The sequence below is a fragment of the Balaenoptera musculus genome, chromosome 1 (assembly GCF_009873245.2).
Source record: "Balaenoptera musculus isolate JJ_BM4_2016_0621 chromosome 1, mBalMus1.pri.v3, whole genome shotgun sequence".
NCBI classification, from domain to species: Eukaryota; Metazoa; Chordata; class Mammalia; order Artiodactyla; family Balaenopteridae; genus Balaenoptera; species Balaenoptera musculus.
In genome coordinates, this window is record NC_045785.1 from 138,441,141 (window position 1) to 138,461,773 (window position 20,633).

General features: G+C 41.0%; 1 protein-coding gene across 1 annotated transcript in view; it reads right to left on the reverse strand.

Moving 5' to 3' along the window:
• NMNAT2 (nicotinamide nucleotide adenylyltransferase 2) overlaps positions 1–20,633 on the reverse strand; it is a 207,897-nt gene that overhangs the window by 147,876 nt on the left and 39,388 nt on the right. The window contains exon 4 of the mRNA XM_036850828.1: positions 14,996–15,141. Within this exon, the coding sequence (XP_036706723.1) occupies positions 14,996–15,080 (85 nt within the window). The 5' untranslated portion in view covers positions 15,081–15,141. The remainder of the gene's footprint in view (positions 1–14,995; positions 15,142–20,633) is intronic.

Genomic DNA, 20,633 nt, shown 5'->3' on the forward strand with positions numbered 1-20,633 from the left:
GACACATAGCCTGTGCCATATTGAGGGTGATTGCATATGCTTAGAGATACTGGAAACTGTTCCCTGACCCTTATTCTGATTTATGAGAAACCCTGGTTGTTCAGAGTCCCCAGGTTGGGAACCACTGATGTAGGAAGGAACATCTAACACAGACATTCATGGCTTTGAATGACAAGGAATAAAGAGCCGAATGTTGCATGTCATGGAAGAATGGCCCATTGTGTCCAGTGGGAGTTCCACTCTGGAGGGGAGCCTTGGAAGCCCCATACGACGTGAGAAAGATGGGAAAGACCATAAATCCCTTGCAGTAAAGGCAACGCTGATGCTTGTGTCACCCACTGTTGACTGGGGTGAAGGTATTATTATATCTACTCAAAGATGGAAATTAGACATTGTCCCCATACCAGCCCTGTCTGCAACTCAAACTGTCGAGCAAACGAACATGAAATGGAAAGGAGAAAGATCCAGTCTGTAAATGGAGGTCAGAGAAGCAAATAGACAGAGAAGCAAATATATACTAGCTGAAAGGATCTCGCCTTGAAACAATAGGATGTCTGGGATTTGCTTCAAAAGAATATAGGGCAGGTAGGGGTAGGAGTACCAATGAATAAAGACTGGCAATGAATTGATAATTACTGAAGTTGGGTGACAAGTACATTGGGGTTCATTATACAATTCTGTTTACTTTTGCATATTTGGAAATTTCCATAAGGAAAATTACTTTTTTGTTATTTGTTTTCTTAAAGATTCCATCTGCCCAGTTTAAATGTGACACTGACCACCTCTGTTGGGACAAAGTCATCATTGCAGGGAATAAGAGCATTTTTCAAGGGATCCCTGGGAATAGGGCAGTGCCAATAGCACAATCGTGAAGGGAGGAGCTAGACAAGATAGGAAGAAAGTTCAGAGTTCAGTCCCAAAACCAGGACTTTTAAACATGGACAAGAGTTGATTTGGAGCTCTCAACAGACCCCATTAAAAAAAAAAAAAAAATAGCCCCTGAAATAAAATATTAAGAAACTTGATAATTCAACAATTTAGAGACTTCTAGCGTCAGCCCTGTCCCTGAACCTGAAAAATTTCTTTCATATTCTGAAAGCAGCATGTTACATGTCATACAACCAAGCATGTGCATTGACCTGCAAAGTTCCAGAAGATACCCATCTTGGCAGTATACTAATCAGTTTTGTTTTACCAGCCAGATTTTTAAATAAATTGGACTAAGTTTAGTAGCTTAGTCCATCAAATTGATTGATTATTCAGAATGTCAGGACATTTCAGCACGCAGCTAGCCATAGGTTGCCTTACCTGATTCAATTAGAGAGACACAGTGCCACAAATAAGGGGAACATCCAATAAGCTACGTTCAATAATAGGTAAGAAAGCACACATCATGCCACATCAGAATGCTGCATCACAAACTGGACATAACATTTAAAGAGGGATGTACACAATGAAGATATGTTTGAAGAAGATGAGCCAGGATGTTATGAAGACTTAGAAACAGTAATAGATGTCCAGCTGAAGGAACTTGTTAGCCTACGGAGAAGACTGGTGAGGAGGGCTGAGTAGCTGTCTTCAGCTATACGAACGTCTCACAAGCAGAGGAAGACAAATTAGACCTGTTCCATGGATCTCAAGGAAAAGAACTAGGGCCAACACGTGGAAGTCTCAGGAAGGTCAATGTCAGCCCAATAAAAGAAATAATCTTGAAAAAAGTAAAACTGTGCCAAGTGCTATTTGGCTGCTTTGGAAAATAGTGCATTCCCTGGCTCTAGACGATCTCAAGCCAGAGTTTGGACAAACACTTGCAAAGATGTTTTAAAGGAGATTTCAGGACTGGATGAGGATCTGCATGATTTTTTAAATCTCCTCCAAATGGAGATTCTGTGATTTCTGAAATGAAAACTTACAATTGACAAACCAAGGTTTTTTGTCTATTTTGTCTGTATGAAGTAGAGTAAATAACATACAAAGCTTCCCTGTGCCAGGTGCCATGTACATAAAACCTTTTTCAAACCATGAATAAGTAAAAGTAAAACTTAACTCCTTTGTCATCCCCAAACCTACTTTTGCCTCACTGAGAAACCACTGCTGGATGTACCAGACATCTGACTGAAGCCCCCAGTGGATAGTTTCAGGATTCACCTTCATCCTTGACCCACATTTTCTACTCCTGCCAAGCTACAAACTTAATAGCCCTCAAACACGACTTGCCGCTTGCCCTGTGGATGCCTGGAAAGGCTGTACCCTGGGATAGGGTTCCCCTCTTATAACACATGAGCCTTCCTATCTTGAGGCAACAATCCATCTCAGTTTTGAAGCCCCTAAATGTTTGCTATTTGTCCTGTTTTCTGACTCTGTCATACTTGAATTTCAGTTTCCCTGTGTTTCTTGGTTTCCAAATTCTTGCCTGATTTCTAATCACCTCTTTTGCCTAAAGTTTGAGATTCTGAATATTCCTAACAGTTCAATCATTCATTCATTTGCTAAATATTTATAGTAACTTCCACGTGCCTAGAGCACTGTGCTAGGCATTTTAGGAGATACAAAGAGCCCTATGACGTGGGCAAGGGCCTAAATCTGACAGAGAATATGAAACATGGACTGAAATAGCTACAACCCAGGGCACAATGTGCTAAGGGCTGTACCAGAGGTACAAACCGAGTGCTATCAGAGTTCAGAGGCAGGTGAGATCCTGCAGAAAACCGAGATGTGACTGCAAGAGCAGCCTGTAAAAGCCTGATGCAACTGATGTGCTGATTTTTTAAAATCCTCAAATATAAAGTATACAAAATATTAGATTGAAAGAAGGAGGCAGCCGTGAATCAGGTAAAGCAGCGGTCCCCAACCTTTTTGGCACCAGGGACCGGTTTCGTGGAAGACAATTTTCCCGCGGACGGTGGGAGGCGGGGGATGGTTCAGGCGGTAATGCGAGCGATGGGGAGCGGTGGGGAGCGATTCCGAGAGCGGCAGATGAGGCTTCACTCGCCGGTTGCTCACCTCCTGCTGTGCGGCCTGGTTCATAACAGGCTGCGGATACAGACCGGTCCGCAGCCCGGGGGTTGGGGACCCCTGAGGTAAAGGATGTTCAGGGAGAGTACATCAAATGTTCAGCAGCAGATAAACGTCCAACATTAGCCAGCGGGGCTAATCAATGTCCAACGTAAACCAAACACCAGAAAATCATCCCCGTTGTGAACACAGTCATTTACTCAGTCAGCCAGAAAAATTACAATTATGAAATTGAAACTACATTTGCTGCTTAAATGAGTCTTTTTAGAGATTTAGTTTAGACTGAAAATTGTTCATTAAAGAGTTCCTCTGGGTAATGGACTTCAACTGCACTTTATATTTTTAGAACCCTTTAAATTCACTGCCCATTCCAACCCCTAGAGGTAGGTAATATCAGGGATAGGCAAACTTTTTCTGTAAACCGCCAGAGAGTAGTAAATATTTTAGGCTTTGCAATCCAAACAGTTTCTGTCACAACTACTCTGCTCTACTGTTGTAATTTGAAAATAGCCATGGACAGTTTTCACGTGAAGGAGTGTAGCTGTGTGCCAATAAAACTTTATTTATGAATACTCATATTTTAATTTCAGAAAATTTTCATGTGTTACAAAATATTTTTCTTCTTTTATGTTTTTTCCACCATTTAAAAATGTAAAAGCCATTCTTAGCTTGCATGCCACATTTGGCTGGCAGGCTGTAGTTTGCTGACCCCTGGGTTATATCAATCACCCTATTTACAGATGACAAAACAAAGGTTAAGGGAGACTAAGTATAGTCTCAAATCAATAGCAATTCAGTTTCTTAAATTCCATATATAATGGAACTAATGAGAGAAATAATGAAGCAATAGGAAAAACTGAGACATTTACCCACTCTTTATCAACATGTTTCACAGGGTGGGAAAATCATGTATTATCTATAAAGTTTGATTCCCTGGGGCATAACAAGTAAATAATTTTTAAACTGTGCTTAGCAAGATTGGTTCATGGTAAATGAGGCAATTATGGCTTAAATTTATATGTACAATACTATATTGTCTCTCTTAATTTTAATTTATAATGGGTGACAGTCTCTAAGTTAAAAAAAATTTTGCCTTATTTTGAAGATCTTGTAGTTTTTGTGATGAACCACACACTGCTAAATATTTATCAGCACATAAATATCTCAAAAGAGATATGAACAGTTATTGATGTAGTTTAATCTCAGTGCTCCATGGAATGAGGATTCCACCTCTCTCTGGGTACCAAGATGAAGGGTTGAAGAAATGTTGAAGAATAAAGCACTGGGAAACCCAACCCCCCACTGGAATGTCACTTATTTGAGGCTTTAAAATGATATAATAAATTTCAAAGTCACGGACACCCATAGCTTTATAGCAAGATCAGATATACAGTATACTTGTTCAAGACCTCCTGAAAAGATTAGAGCAGAAAACAAGTGTCAAAGAAAAGGATCTCCAATGGTCCTCACTCTTCAGACAATTAAGCCTAGGGAAAAGAGAACAGGCGCATGATACAAATGCTTAAAAATCAAGGAAGATCACACTAGGGTGAACTGAGTCACCAAATCTGAAAATACTCTAACAACAGTGAGGTGCCATACTGTTAGGGGAACTACTGACCAAAACCGCCCGCCCTGGCCTGGCATCATAGTAACCACATGCATGAGTTATCTTACAACAGGAGGTCCTGTTAAAGAATGCGGCGGAACTAACAAGCTGCCACCAACCGGAAGAACTGGGGAAAGGTTAAAAGAAGAGAGGAGACGCCAGTCCATATGTCCTACCAACCTCCCAGGATCCTTCTTGCCGGAATCCATCTTGGCTGAGCAATGCACACGCCACCAGGAAGGACCCTAAGTCAGAACGATTGGCCAGAGACAACCCAGAAACTAACCCCATTACCATAAAACCTGAGACTGCGAGCCATGTGGCAGAGCAGTTCTCCTGGGTTCCCTTACCCTGTTGCTCTCCACCCAGGCACCCCTTCCCAATAGAGTCTCTTGCTTTGTCAGCAGACACACAGACAGACACACACATGCGTCTTTCTGAGTGTTAGACAAGAGCCCACCCTCGGGCCCTCAAAGGGGTCCCCCTTCCTGTAACAATCCCACTGAAGTACAGAAGGGCTACATTTAGAACCTAGGTGAGAACAACTTCCTATGAGAGAGGTGGCTGGTTGGTTGTTTATTTGCTTAGGTGGGTTGTACAGCAGTATAATTTCCCACTAATTTATTCCTTCAGTAGAATGGACAAATGGTTCCATTTCAGAAAGTAATAAATAAATAAATAAATAAATAAATTTTTAAATCATAGGGGAAAAAAGCCCTCCATATTTAGAAGAGTGATACAGAAATAATAACTTCAAAATATTTAGATAAAATCATGGTGTCAGAGCCCTAATAAAGAGAACCCTGACATTTGGGATGTAGGTCCCACATCTGGAATGCACTCCTCTGCCCATCACTAAAAGGGCTGAGTAAAGTCTAAACTCTTTGGTGCCTACCCTCCACCCCTGCCAAAACCTGTTTTCTGGCTGTCTCATCTCCTGCCCTTTCCTGTCCCCGCCCGCACTCCAGTCATCTAACAAGCTCCCTGGAGATCCCTTAATGTGCCATGATGTTTGGGGCGTTTACACATACCCAGCTCTCAGCGCAGAATGCCATTCTCCGTCCTGTCCACTGGGCAGCTCCTACCTTCAAGCTCACTCTCACTAATACCTGCCCTGATGATCCTCCCACCATGTCTAGAGTGATCACTTTTTCTTCTATGTTCTCACTTTACGTCATCCTCCCCTCTTTTTATAGCACTATGACCTGAACTACTATGTGTAGTTTATCTCCTCTACAGAAGATGATCTCCCTGAGGCATAAGAAGGAATGCCTTTAATTTTCATATCCCTGAGGCTTAGCATGGTGCCAGAGGCACATTCGTAACTCAATAAACATTTGCTGAATGAATTAACACCCACTGAGTCCTCTTAGGACTCTACCCTTCCTGCCACAGAAAGAATCTAGACTTAAGGTCAGGGTGGTAGGTAATTCTAACATTTCATTCATTCACTCATTCAACAGACATTTATTGAGCACTTACTCTGTGCCAGGAACTCTTCTAGGAGCATGAGAAACATCAGTGAGCAGAGTAAACAAAGATCTCTGCCATTGAAGAGCTCACATTCTAGTTGGGGAGACAGACATTAAACAATAAATGTAACAGATAAATAACATGCTTTGTTAAAAGGGGATAAGAGGTAAGGGGAAAAGATATAAGTAGAGCATGACAAGGGGGACTGGCAGTGTGTGAGCTGTGATTTTAAACTATGTGATCAGGGGAGTAGGACCTGCCAAGTAGACAGTGAGAAGGTTGCATTTGGACAAAGACTTAGAGAGTCAATTAGACATGGAGATATATGGGGGAAGGGCATTCCAGGCAGCGAGAACATTCAGTGCAGACTCTAAGGCCAAGACAAGGAGGTCAGTGAAGTTGGCTAAGAATGAGGTTGGAAAGAGGTGCGATGAGGTAGGGGGAGGAGGGGGAAAGGTGGCAGATCATGGAGGCCTTGTAGGTCATTAAAATGACTTTGACCCTGAATGAAATAGGGAACCATTGGAGGATTTTGAGCAAAGGAGCAACATGATCTGACGTACATCTGACTTACATTTTAAAAGGATCACTCAGCTATGTTGTTGAGAATTTAGTATTGGGCCAAGGGTAGAAGCAGAGAGATCAGTTAAGAGGCTATTGCAATGATGTAAATGAAATGTAACAGTGGCTTACATCAGGGCTGTAGATGGGAAAAAGTGATTGGTCTGAGTTTTATTTTGAAGATAGATCCAAAAACATTTGCTGCCATAGATGGGATGTGCAAAGAGAGAAGGATCAAGCATTAGTCCAAGGTTTTCGACCTAAGCAACTGGAACAAGAGAAAAACTATAAGCATTTAGCCTTATACTTCACTCACCCGCCTACTGTCTGGAAAGTATTAAGTGAGGTCAATATGTAGCAGCATAGTGACCCACGCGGAGGCAACATGATGCAGGAGAGAGAGCAGAGAAAGAGTGCTATTTAGCTGTTACCGCTTCCTGGGGTTAGCCTCTGAGCCTTGCTCATTTTCTACCTCCTCCTCGTACTCCCTTATCCCCCAAATTCCAAGAATTTTCCTTGTTGGCTCACTTGTTCAGAACTAAAGAGAATTATGCCATAGATTTAGTGGAAGACAGTTTAATGGCAGCAGATTTTAAAGAAGTTCAAATAAGGTTAACTCCATTATTAAAATGATCATGGGGAAGGTGATGATGCTGGTAATGTTTATAATATTTGCCTTTGCTGCAGAGTTCATAGATCATAGAGATATTGTACAGAAGGAGGAGGGAGCCAAAGCCGGGAGGATGGCCTTAGTCACACCATGTAAGCCACCAAACATCTTTTTTAGGCTAAAATACTTCTGAGGCTATCTGCCAAACTGTATTTAAAAAAAAAAAAAAAATGTGTTCCATGCATTTGAATGCTTATGATTGGAAAACCTCTGGCGATGGAAAACTTTATTCTTTTGAAACTGATGCTGCATTTACATATATTGAGATATGGAACACATCCATAAATAAAGTTGTGTAATTCTCTATAAAATGCATTCCTATATCCCAGTTCTTAGTTTGTTAGATCAGATCCTTAAGAATTATTTTAAATGCCTTTGTTTAACCAAAATTTTGTGTGTTGAGTGTTTTTTTTTTAAACTGGTGTTTAAAAAATATTTAATGCATTCCTTTGTGCCCTTAGGATCTTTCTTGAGCAATTCAGGATGATTTGAAAACTCTTTAAAAATGAACGAGAACTCTACTAGAAAGTGTGTATTTCATAGTATCATTAAATATTGATTAAGCACCCACTACATACACAACACTGTATTGGTGGCTGAGAGGACAATGATATTGTAAAATTTAGATTTGAATCTTTTTAAAGAAACACTTTCAAAACAGGGTTTTCATTCTCTTTCCCAGTCATGCATAGACTACTTTCACAATTATTACCTATTAATAGAAAAATAACAGAAAATATAGATTATCCGTCTAGTTTTGCATTTTCCTCTCTTGTCTGAGGATCTCCCTGAAACAGAGAGAGATCCAGACCTGAGGGTTTGCCGGTTATGTTTTTAGTTTAGTTTGCCTCTGCATTTTAGGCTGTTCATTTGACTTGGTCTAAAACTGGAAATTTGTGTAGAAGTGTTTCTCTTGAGACTTATAACATTTTAAAGGAGGTTCCTACTGAGCAGGAATCTGAACTATTTCTTAAAAGTCATATGAACCTCTTAATTCTGATGGTTCTAAGCATAAAGGGTTGGATATGTAGAATAAGATCAAGGAAAACAAAAAGAGAAGAGAATCTGAAAATTAATATTTCTTCATTTCAAAATTCATAGTACGTCAGCCTTCTTGGTTATATCCTGTTCCTTGGTTTGGGATGCATTCTAGATGGGAGACTTGCCTATCATAATTAGCATAATTGTGTCTACGTGGGGCTCTGTCAATCAATTCAGCAGGAGAAAGTAAATCAAACTACCTGTTCATGTGGACAAAAATATCTAAATTTTCTTTTTCAGCCATTATTCTCACATCATGAGCAGACACAGCTCTCGCCAGTGAAACCACCATGAGTGATCCATAAGTTTCCATTAGAGGACATTCAACTTATCAGTGAATTAGAATTCCCAAGCGGTCACTTAAATATATTATTACAGCCATCGTCATAGTGATGGGCAAGTTCTGGAATGGTCTTTTGAACTGCATCAACAGTTTCCAATCTCACATCCTCAACATTATAAAAGAGTCAACTTTAGGACCTTGATTTTCTCCCATCTCATAGTTTATAAAAAAGCTGGCAAATTCTTTATCTTTTTATTTCCATAATGTTAATGAATTTCAATATATTTCTTGCATGAAGAATTTTGAGTAATCCAAATAAAACCTACTAGGAGCTTTCATTAGAAGTTTCAGACGTCCCAGGTTACAAAGAGACTTTGAATTTAGGTATTTCCTTCTTTTGCATTAGTACTTGGTTAGAATACATTATTTCCAAAATCTTAGAGTAAGAAGTATGAAGCTTCACTTTCCCCACCAAACCCAAATCTGCTTCTCTTCCAATGTTCTCTATTCATCCACTTTGGATGGAAACCTGCCAGTTACCCTGGACTACTTTGCCATCACCCACCCATCAAATCACCAAATAAGGATCTCTTTTACCTCCTAAATATTTTCAAATACACTCACTCTCTATCCCAAATGCCACCAACCTGAGCAAGGTGACAGTCTTCTCTGACTTGAACTCTGTATTGCTGAAATAGGTGCCCATCTGTTCACTACATCTCCATCCTTGCCCTTCACCAGTTTACGTTCAAAATTCAATTAACTCATAATCTTAACAATATGATTATGACATCCTTTTACTTAAAAAAATGCAATATTTTGTCACTGCCATTGGGATAAAATCTAAATTCTTTAATATGACTTACAAGCCTTCATAATTGATCAGATTTCCATCTAACTTCCCAGTCTTATTTCTCAGTCCCCTCCTCCTTGAGTCATCCTGAACTTTCTTTTTTTTTTTTTTTTTTTTTCTGAACTTTCTTTTGTTCTAATATGTCATGGCTCTCTGTCTCATCACCCCAGCCCTTTATGCATGGTTGATTCCTCCACCTGGAATGACATTCATTTATTTTTAATTTATTCAGCAACTATTATGAAGCAAAGACTCTTTATTTGCAATTATTATTATGTTATACTATTATGGAGAGCTTACTCCATGCTAGGTACTAGGAAGTAAATCAATGATTAAACCAGGCATGGTTTCTGTCTTAATAAATCTTATTGTCTAGCATGGCAAATAGTCATGAAACACAGAATGAGATTAGAGTTATGGCATGGAAAGTATAAGGTGCTGTGGGATCAAATGTCAAATGTCAGTAAGGGTAACCATACTTAATTGAGGAGTCATTGGAGGTTCCCTGAGGAAGTACTGTTGAAGCTAAAATCTGAGAGATGAGTAGGAGCTAGTTGTGGTAACAGAAGAGTGGAGGAGGAGGGGTGGGGGGAGTGGTGGAAGAAATGTTCTAGCGGCACAGTTAAATGGAAAATATATGAGTACTAAGAAAAGAAATAGCTTTTCCTTGTTATAAGCATAAGATATTGGGAACAGGTATCTTCATTGAATATATTTTGTTGGTGGCCTGTGTCGCAAAGGAAAACAATTTATAAAGTTCTCACTACCCTTTGTTGATAACTAAGTTCAGTGGCTCTTTCTTTCATAAATGCTGTTGCAATTAAAGGAGTAAAAAAAAATCTTTGATGAGAGACAGCCTGGATATCAGGAAACTAGTTCTATTCTGACTTTTGCTTATGACTGTACCAAATGACTTTTACTTGTACCTCTGCTTTGTTGTTTGTAAAAGGGTGATGATAATATCACCCAGTTTAGGTTACAGGGTAGAATCAAATGAGATAGTGGTGCAAAAGTATAAGTACCACACTGCTTAATGAGCTTTTTAAAATATGCATTTCAAGCATACTAAACAGTTTCTCAGTTTTAGACTGTTCTCTACATATTGGTAGAAACTCAAATTCATTTTTCTTATGATTTCTAGTTGTAGCAATAGGAGCTGCAATTCCAATTTCACAAGTAGAAAGCCATCTTCAGTACATTTTAAGAGAAACAGAATTAGATTATGTCTCTTTTCAAAAAACCAAATAGTTTTTCAAAAAAACCCAATTGTTCAAACCAAAAATATTTCGAAGTAGAAAAACTGGAAAATCCAGTTACTTTGGAATCATCAAAAAACAGGACACATTTCTGCCGTGATCAAGTCCCTCAACTCCTTTATTTTTTATGGAGAAGTTAATCTGATCAGACCTTTCTTACTTTCCTGTTTAAACTTACTATCAGATCTACCAGTGGTATATTTATTGATAAATATTGGCAATATAAATGCAAAGAAAGTTGTACTGAAATATAATCTCTACATGCTTAATAGCTACGAACTTACATGTAAAAATAAAAAAGCTTCTAGCCTCATGTTATCTTTGTATGTAATAAGGCAGACATGAAATAAAACACGGCTGGTTTATGGGTCTGCTTTGCCAAAAACTTTTACTCATCCCTGAAAACATTTTATTATTTTATTTTAAAATTTTATTTATTTTTTGGCTGTGTTGGGTCTTTGTTGCTGTGCGTGGGCTTCTCACTGTGGTGGCTTCTCTTGTTGCAGAGCACGGGCTCTAGGCGTGTGGGTTTCAGTAGTTGCAGCACATGGGCTCAAGAGTTGCAGCACATGGGCCCTAGAGTGCAGGCCCAGTAGTTGTGGTGCAGGGGCTTAGTTGCTCCTTGGCATGTGGGATCTTCCCGGACCAGGGATCAAACCCATGTCCCCTGCATTGGCAGGCAGATTCTTAACCACTGCGCCACCAGGGAAATCCTGAAAACATTTTAGTCACAGTTAAGTATATATGTGTCAAATACCTCTATCACAAATATTAATTTTTTCGGGACTTCCCTGGTGATCCAGTGGTAAAGAATCTGCCCTCCAATGCAGGAGATGCGGGTTTGATCCCTGGTGGGGAACTAAGATCCCACATGCCGCGGGGCAACTAAGCCTGTGGGCCGGGCCACAAACTACAGAGCCCATGGGCTCTGGAGCCCGCACGTCACAACTAGAGAGAAGCCCACACGCCAAAACAAAGAGCCCACGGGTTGCAACTAAGACCCGACACAGCCAAAAATAAATAAATAAATAAATAAATAAATAATTTTTTTAATATTAATTTTTTCTTATATGTTCCCATAGCCACAAGTAGGAATAATATCAATTCCCCTTTCAGAATAAAAAGGCAAGCTCATTCTAAAATATTTTACAAATAATGAGAACTGTACAAGTACTCATTACAGAGATGAAGACTGAGTTTTTAGTTCTGAATGACACTTTTTTGTTTTGTTTTGTTTATAGTCTCTTTTTTCTTTGGTAAGCAATTGTATTTCAAAATAGAGAAGCTCTATTAAAGGTGTCTAATTTCAAAGTCCTGTTTGCATCTTTATACTTTTTTTCTATTACAAATTGCAGGCATCTTTTAAAAGTTTGATAATTTTATCGCATTAACTATTTCTGTATTGTTGGGGAAAAAAATGTTAAAGCCATTTGAAAGGAGAAAATAGTTCATGGATGCCTGGTTTCTTTAGAGATGGGAAAGAGCTCTTAAGGAAATGCATATTTAGGAATCTCATTTAGTTGATGGCAATTTAATTCTAATCTCTGTTAGTATATGTTTGAAGGAAATAGAGTTCATGGAATCATTCAGTCAGAAGATTAGTGAGCAGTTCTTTCTGCTTTTGGTACAGTGCAAAGGCCTATTCAAGAGGAATCAGAAATGCGGGGTTCCAGTCTCAATTCTGCCACCCACACTCCATGTCACTTAAGCCACTTAAGAAAGCCACTTAGCCTCTGAACATCAGTTTCTCATTTGTGAAATGGAGATAATGATGGCTTTCTCGTAAGCTTCTTATTAGGCATAAGTGACATACACGATGAAAATGCTTTGTAAATCAAAAGCTGCTCTACAAAAATAAATTACAAAACTTATTACTAGCTCAAAGATTCCCATAAGAGATTCCACAAAAAAAAATTGTTTAATATGTATTTTGTGATCTTGTTCCTGTTTCCTTTTCAATGTATATGTGCTAAATCCTTCACTAGGTGATAAACTCCTTAAAGCCACAGTGAGCATACCGTATCCTCTTTCCATGTTGCTCTCTGGATTACACATAACTCATGGACACTCAAAAGTTGATATTCTCTCCTCTTCTTCAGTTCCAATAACAAGCAAAAGTCACTACTGTCAAAGTCTCCTTTCACCTATTCTATGTCTAAACCTCCCTGCTGTAATCCATACCTATTTCCATACACTCACTCCTCTAAACTCATGGAGAACTGGCAGGTCAGCATCAACTTAACAAAAGCCTTTATCACTATTACTAAACTCTCTTTAGCTGCAAGACAAAATCCCTGGTTCTCGATCTAAATCTACCCCTCTTGCAATCCAAAACAAGTGGAATTAAGTACATCCTTAGTCCCAGGAAGAAAGGAGGAGTACCTGCTGGCCCTCTAAAGATTACTAGAGCCAAGGAGTTCCAGAGGAAAGTTCCTCCCTGTCTGGGCAACTGAGAGGAATAAAGTACAGCCACATAAAATGGCTAGAGGAAATACAGACAGAGAAGAAAAGAAGGACAGGGGTGAAGACACCAGAATCAAAAGAAAGTGAAAGGAGAGTGTTTTCAGGGCACTGATATTCCCTTAGAAGGCTGATGAGATGCTCTAGTCTACTTTGATGCTTGAACAAAAGTCTTTATTTAATAGGTAAGTTGGCACCAGCTGCTGATACAATGCTTTTAAAAGCGAAAGTATGGTGAGGGAGGGATGGCTACCTCGGTCACCCTCCTTGGATCCTATAAATGTGCCTATCTGATCTGCACTCTGCTCAAAGTATATTCTTTCCGTGAGGTTTTTAATAAGGGTGCCCAGTTCAACTCACCTTTTAGGTTTAAGAGAGGAATATTTTTATTCTAAGCCACCTCGCCCAGTCTTTACCGATATGATGTGGCTTTCACTAAACAGCCCTAGGAGGGCCCACGCAATCCTCAGGCTCCGGGTAAACACGTGTGCCCGCAGCCGGCTCCGGCTCGCCCTGCGTTTCAGCACCGCTGTCTCTGGATAGCGCCTCGCTGGCCGGCCGGCTCAAGGCCTCCCACCCTTCACTCATCCATCCCTAGTCCACTCGCTTTCCTCTTCTCGTTTCTCTCATTGCCAGAAGAAAAGCATCCCGACTTATAACTTCTCAATTCCTGCTTCTAAAGTGACCTCCGCGTCCCTCCCTCAGGGTCTGAACGCGCAAGCCCCCGCGCCTTTGGGTCCTCCTGGAGCAGCAGCGAAGCCCCGCCGTTTACCCACCGGTGGCCCGAGATCTCCGGCAGGCAACGATCACCTTTCCCTTGCCACGTCTGAATCCCAGCCAGCAGCCAGGAGCCCCCGCTCACTCCGTCTCTCTCTTCGCCACAAAGCCTCCTTGAAAAACACGCGCGATGATGCGCCCTCGCCCCGCCCAGCCCCCAAACACACACACACACACACACACACACACACACAGTCGTACATACACTCGCACGCCTCAAACCTCGTGGGAGCCATCGCCAACCTGGGCAGAGCCTCAGCCAACTTGGGCCCGATCCTTCAACACCGGCTCGCAAAGGGCAGCCCGCAGCAGCCGCCCCGCCCCCTCCCCTTCCTAGGCGGCGGGTCCCGGCAGCCAAGCCCAGGCCCCCGCCCCCTGCTCCCCACCTCCACATTCACCAAGCCATCCACCTCGCGCGGGCAATCCACTGTCCATAACCCTCAAACCTTTGCCCCGGGCCGCCCCGAACCAGCAGCCAAACCATAAACGAATCTCCTTGAAGCCCAGCCCTGTTCCTGGTGTGTTGTGTGTGTTTGTGTCTCTGAAGCATATACATCATTAACTCCTTCGAGCTTTCGGCCCAACCTAAACAAACAGCACGTTATCTCTAACCCCCTTCTCCCTTCTCCGCGCCCCAACCTCTGCCCCCATCCCGATCCTCACCGGCCAAGTAGCCAAACCACCGCGCCACCGCACCCCAGTTCTCAAACCTCGACCTCCCACCAACCCGAACCAACACTCCCCTCCGGCCCCTCCCCTCCCCCACCCCTTGGCCCCCAGCGAGTAGGGTCTGGCCCGAGCGAGTGACGCCTCGGAAGCACAGTCTGCGTCCCCTCCCGGGAGCCCAGAATAGAGGGGCTGACCTCCCACCAGCTGGATCGGCCAGCACACCTCTCCAGATGGGTACTCGCCTTACCGTCTGACGCCCTGGAAAACACAGGTGCCGGGGAAAGGAAAGAGGCGGAAGCAGTCTCCGGGGGTGGGCGGGAGGACTCACCGAACATCTGAATGTGCCCTTTGGTGATGGGATTGAAGCTGCCGCAGGCGAGCAAGATAACGTGGGTCTTGGTGGTCTCGGTCATGGTGCGGGTGGGTCCCTCGCGCTGGTCCAGGGGTCGCCTCTCTTTTTGTGTCTCGATACGTCTGCAGAGGGAGAAAGGAAGGCGAGGCTCCGGCGGTGGATGCTGGGGACTCCAAGGAGCCGCTCCAGACGCAAACCGCGTCACTCCCCGCCTCCCCTTAACGCTTGCAGCTCCGGCAAGATCCGAGGCTGCTTTTGTATTGCTAAGCTCCGTCCTCTTTTCCTTCTAGCTTCTTCACGCCTCTCGCCCTGGTCTCCCTCTCCTCCCTTTCTCTCACCCACACCCCACCCCACCCCATCACGCTCTCTTCCTTAGTGTTTATCTATAAGTCGAGATGTGGTACCCAAGCTCAGAACCCTGAACACTGACAGGCAACCATCAGCATGGTGTGAGCTCTTTCTCTTACCTCCTTCTGAATTAGTTTTCCTCTCCCAATCTAACATTTTTCTGTCCACACCTACTTTCTCGAACATTTCCAACTCCAAAAGTGTTCGATTTTAAGAACTGTTTTCTTTCTCTCCTCAAATTTTAAGTGGGGAAATGACAGTTGGTCACTTCAGGAGTATTCATTTCTGCCCGTCTTTCCCCCCTTATCTCATGGTTTTGAACTACTGAACTGAGTCCAGAGGTTGACCTAGTCGTTGCCAAGAGGTAGGGGGAAGCTGAATCCCTCCCCTGGCATACTGCTCCTTTTGTGGGTTGAAGCAATGAGAACATGGATGTGACAGAGTTACTAAAGCTGTGCTAGAAAATTATTGTGATCTTACAGAAGCTATCAAAATTGAGACAAAGATCTACCCATTCAACAAGTGTTCCTTGAGTGCCTACTATGTGTTAGGCTCTGTTATAAACACTGCTGATTAGGCAAAGTCCCTGTCTTCATCAAGTTTACATTCTACTGGAAGGAGATAGACAATAAACAAACATAGAAGGAAATATTAGATGGCAATTGTGCAATGCACAATAAGTGAATGCAGTGCACTCTCTGACAGAACAAAGGGTGAATGGAGAAGAGGGGACCACTTGAAATGAAGAAGTTAGGGAAGGCCTCTCTGGGGTGGTGAAATTTAAACTGAGACCCAAATGACAAGGAGTTGTTAGTACAAGTATTCTGGGACAGGGAAGGGCTCATTGTGCTCCTAGAAATGAAAGAAGGCCAGTGTGACCAGACTGCATGAATAATGGGAAAAATGCTAAGAGAGAAGACTGGACTGGTGATTAGGACCAAATCAAGTAGGGCTTGTAGGCTAGGGTAGGGTTTGGATGTTTTTCTAAGAGGAATAACTTAGAGAGGAATAACGAAAGGAAACCACTGAAGCTTTTAGGCAGAGAAGTGATAAGTAATTTACATTTTTATAAGATCACTCTGGCTGCTAGGTGGAAAATGGGAAGGCAAGGAAAGCATTTAGGAAATCCTCCTGGTAGTCTAAGCAGGTGCAGTTGTCCTTGGACTAGGTTTTATAGAGCTGAAGCTAATGAGAAGCAAATGGTCTCAGGATAAGTTTTGTAGATAAAGTTTACAGTCTCTGCAAATGGATTGGATGTGAAGGATGAGGGGAAGAGAAATCTAGGAAAATGTCTAGAAATTTGGTTTAAGTAAATGAGTGGGCTGAGAGTGAGAAAGATGGAGAAAGGAAGTTTCAGGGATGACCAATGTTCTATTCTGAGACAATAAATAAACCTAATAATTTGAGTTTTTTTTAAATAGCCTTTCAAAAAATTGAGATATAATTGACATATGCATTGTATTAGATTTAGGTACACATAATAATTCTGAACTTAGAGATCCACAAGTACAAATATTTACCTTTTTTGGGCTTCAAGATTCTTGGATAAATTTCTACCTATTTTAGTGGGTTGGTCATTGTTTCTTATTTAAGAGCATGTAGTTGGTGTACAGTAAATATTTGTTAAATTATGCTGAAAAGCAAATTGATCCTAATACGCATAAAATTTCCAGTTTAAAGATAAGTCCTAAGAATTGATGTATATTTGTAATTTGATGTATCTTCCCTCACAGGGGATGCAGATTAGTGGGGCAGAAGAGCAGGAGATGTTGAGGGGAGCCCGACTTGGGTAGGAAACTCTGACACTGAATAGCTGGGCAATAAATATTTATTGAGTGTCTGCCACGTGCCAGATACTTGATTTAGAGGCTGTGAACAAAACAAAGTCCCTGCTTTAATACAGCTCACATTCTAGAGGGCAAAACAGACCATTAAAAAATAAAATAAAATAAACATAATGGTAACAGATACCATAATGAAAAATAAAGCTGGATGAGAAGAAAAGGAAAGGGAAATTCTCCTTTATTCAAGGTGGTCAGGGATGGCCTCTCTGATAGGATGGGATCTGAGCAGGGACCTGAAAGAAGTGAAGGAATCTGTCATTTGAATATCTGGGGAAGAACATACCTGGCAGAACAGCAAGTGCAAAGAGCCTGAGGAGCAAGAGTGTTTGAGAGTCTTCGACAAGCACAGCCGTATGGCTGCAGAAAAGAAAGCAAGTGGAAAAGTAGGACAGATCATATAGGGCCTCATAGGCCCTGGTTAGGGGCTTTGGCTTTTTCACTGGGAGAGATAGGAAGTCACTGGAGGGTTCTGAATAGAGAAGTTACATGAGCTGACTTACACTTGAAAAGTACCATTTTGGCAGGAAGTATAAATTTTGGAGTCATCAGTATAGTTTTATATTTAAAACCAAAGGATTAAATGAGGTCACCTAAGGAGTAACAGATATATACATATAGAGAAGAAAAGAGGCCCTCAGATTCAGCCCCGGGGCACACCAAATTAGCAACAGTAGCTAACATTCACTGAATATCAATAGAAGCCCAGGCATTATAAGCCATTTACAGATGTTAATTCATTTAACACTCACCATAATTCTATGAGTTCAAATAATTTTATCTCATTTTAGAGATGAGCATAAGGGAGAACAGAGAAATGAAATAACTGGTCCTAGTAAGTATGGAGCCAAAATCAAACCCTGGTAGTTTTGGTTGAGGCCCTGCTGTTTAGTTTGGCCCTGCTGTTGATCCAAGCCTACTATTTCATCTTGTTTCACGGCTATGCTATACAGGCATACCTTGCTTTATTAAGCTTCACAGACATGGCGTTTTTTCATATTGAAGGTTTGTGACAACCTTGAGTCAAGCAAGTATATCTACACCATTTTTTTCCAATATCATTTGCTCATTTTGGGTCTCCGTGTCACAGTATTTCAAACTTTTTTCATTGTTATTATATTTGTTATGGTGATCTGCAATCAGTTGTCTTTGATGTTACTACGGTAATTGTTTTGGAGCACCATGAACCACAGCATATAAGATGGCAAGCTTAATTGATAAATGTGTTCTGACTGCTCTACTGACCAGCAGTTACCCCATCTCTCTCCCTCTCCGTGGGCCTCCTTATTTCCTGAGACACAGTGACATTGAAATTAGGCCAATTAATAACCCTAGAATGGCCTCTAAGTGTTCGAGTGAAAGGAAGGGTCAACTGATGTGGCAAGCTCCATCGCTGTCTTATTTTAAGATATTGTCACAGCTACCCCAGCCTTCAGCATCCACCACCCTGATCAGTCAGCAGCCATCAACATCCAGGCAAGACCCTCCACCAGGCAAATGATTACGACTCACTGAAGGCACAGATGATGGTTATCATTTTTTAGCAAAAAAGTATTTTTTAATTAAGGTATGTACATTGTTTTTTTTTAGACATAATGTTATTTCAAACTTAATTGACCACAGTATAGTGTAAACAGAAATGTTATAGGCTCTAGGAAACCAAAAAATTCATGTGACTCACTTTATTACAATATTCACTTTACTGTGGTAGTCTGGAACCAAACCTGCAATCTCTCCGAGGTATGCCTGGACTAACTGCATTCATAAAAATGGGGATAACTATACCCACCAAACCACAGAGATGTGAAGATTACCAGTAATGTAGAACACCTAGCATATAATAGATGGTCAATAAGTGATACCTACTTTATAAATGAGAGAATGGAACTTTGTAGCAGAGGTTTGAAGAACAGACTGAGAATTGCCATACCAAGTGTTCAGGTTTTCCCTCCTTTACCCAGGAAAATGGAAAAGTAGGCAACAAAATTCAATGTAACTTGCTGGAATGACTGGACACTCACTCAACTCTACAAGTTAATTTTAATAAAAAGAAAGAAAGAAAAAAGTCCAATTCAACATTCCCACACAGAACAGTGGTCAATAAATATTTACCAATGAATCAAGTACAAAAATCTTTTTTTACCAGCCCAGTGCTGAGAGAGTAACAATGAAACGTGAATTTGTAGCACAATGCAATAAATATGTTTCAGTCTTGTAGGTTATGTCTTAAGTAACAGTTTAAATTCTATAGATTAGATTAATTGGTTGTGATTCTAATTGTCTCTTGTAATTTTCTTTGTGCTTATCTCTAATTTGTGTATCCCCAAAGAGGGCTCAGGAACTGGAATATAAAAACATTGAAAGCAAATCTTGGTTCTGTCACTTGCTAATTGTTTGTCTTTGGGCAAGTCATTTATTGCTAAGACTGGAAATACAGTAGTCCACCCTTATCCTTGGTTTCATTTTCTGAGGTTTCAGTTATGCGTGGTCAACCTCTGTCTGAAAATATTAAATGGAAAATTCTGGAGATAAACAATTCATAAGTTTTAAATTACATACTGTTGTGATTAGCATGATGAAATCTCACGCCCTCTGCCTCCATCCTGCCTGGGACCCCCAACCACCAACATAATCTGTTCCTGACATCTAACCATAGACATTGTCATGGCTGGATGATCCAGGATCACCCAAAGCAGATGATCCTTCTTCTGACAAATCCTCAGAACGTCAATAGTGGCCTAATGCTATGTCATTCATCTCACTTCATCTCATCATGTAGGTGTTTTATTATCTCACGTCATCACAAGAAGGGTGATTGATAGAGTACAAGAAGAAATTTTTGAGAGACAGACCACATTCACATAACTTTTATTACAGTATATTGTTGTAGTTGTTCTATGTTATTATTATTGTTGTTAATCTCTTACTGTGACTAATTTATAAACTAAACTTTATCATAGGTTTTTACGTATAGGGAAAAACATAGTATATATAGGATTTGGTACTATCCCCAGTTTCAGGCATCCACTGGGGGTCTTGGAACGTATCTCCCATTGATAAGTGGGGACTACTATACCATAATACATGCCCTGTGTGCTTTATAGGGGTCCTATATGGATCAAATAAGACCATGTGTGAGTAAATGAGTTTTTTTGGTTTTTATTTTTAAAGTATATCCTCAGCTTTAGGTCAAACTCCACAGTTATTCCATACAAAATACCTACTGTTTTTAAGTGTTCAGTGTTTCTATTGATGAGTTTGTCAAGGATGTTTCTGGCAGTTCCAATCTTAGAGGGTAATGGCTTTGGGAATGCGCTAATAGTGTATATATATATCAACCAATGAAAACAAATACCAAAAAACATACTAACAACAAATTTATTCTCAGTGAAGATTCCAAGGCTGGTCCATAAGATATAGAAATA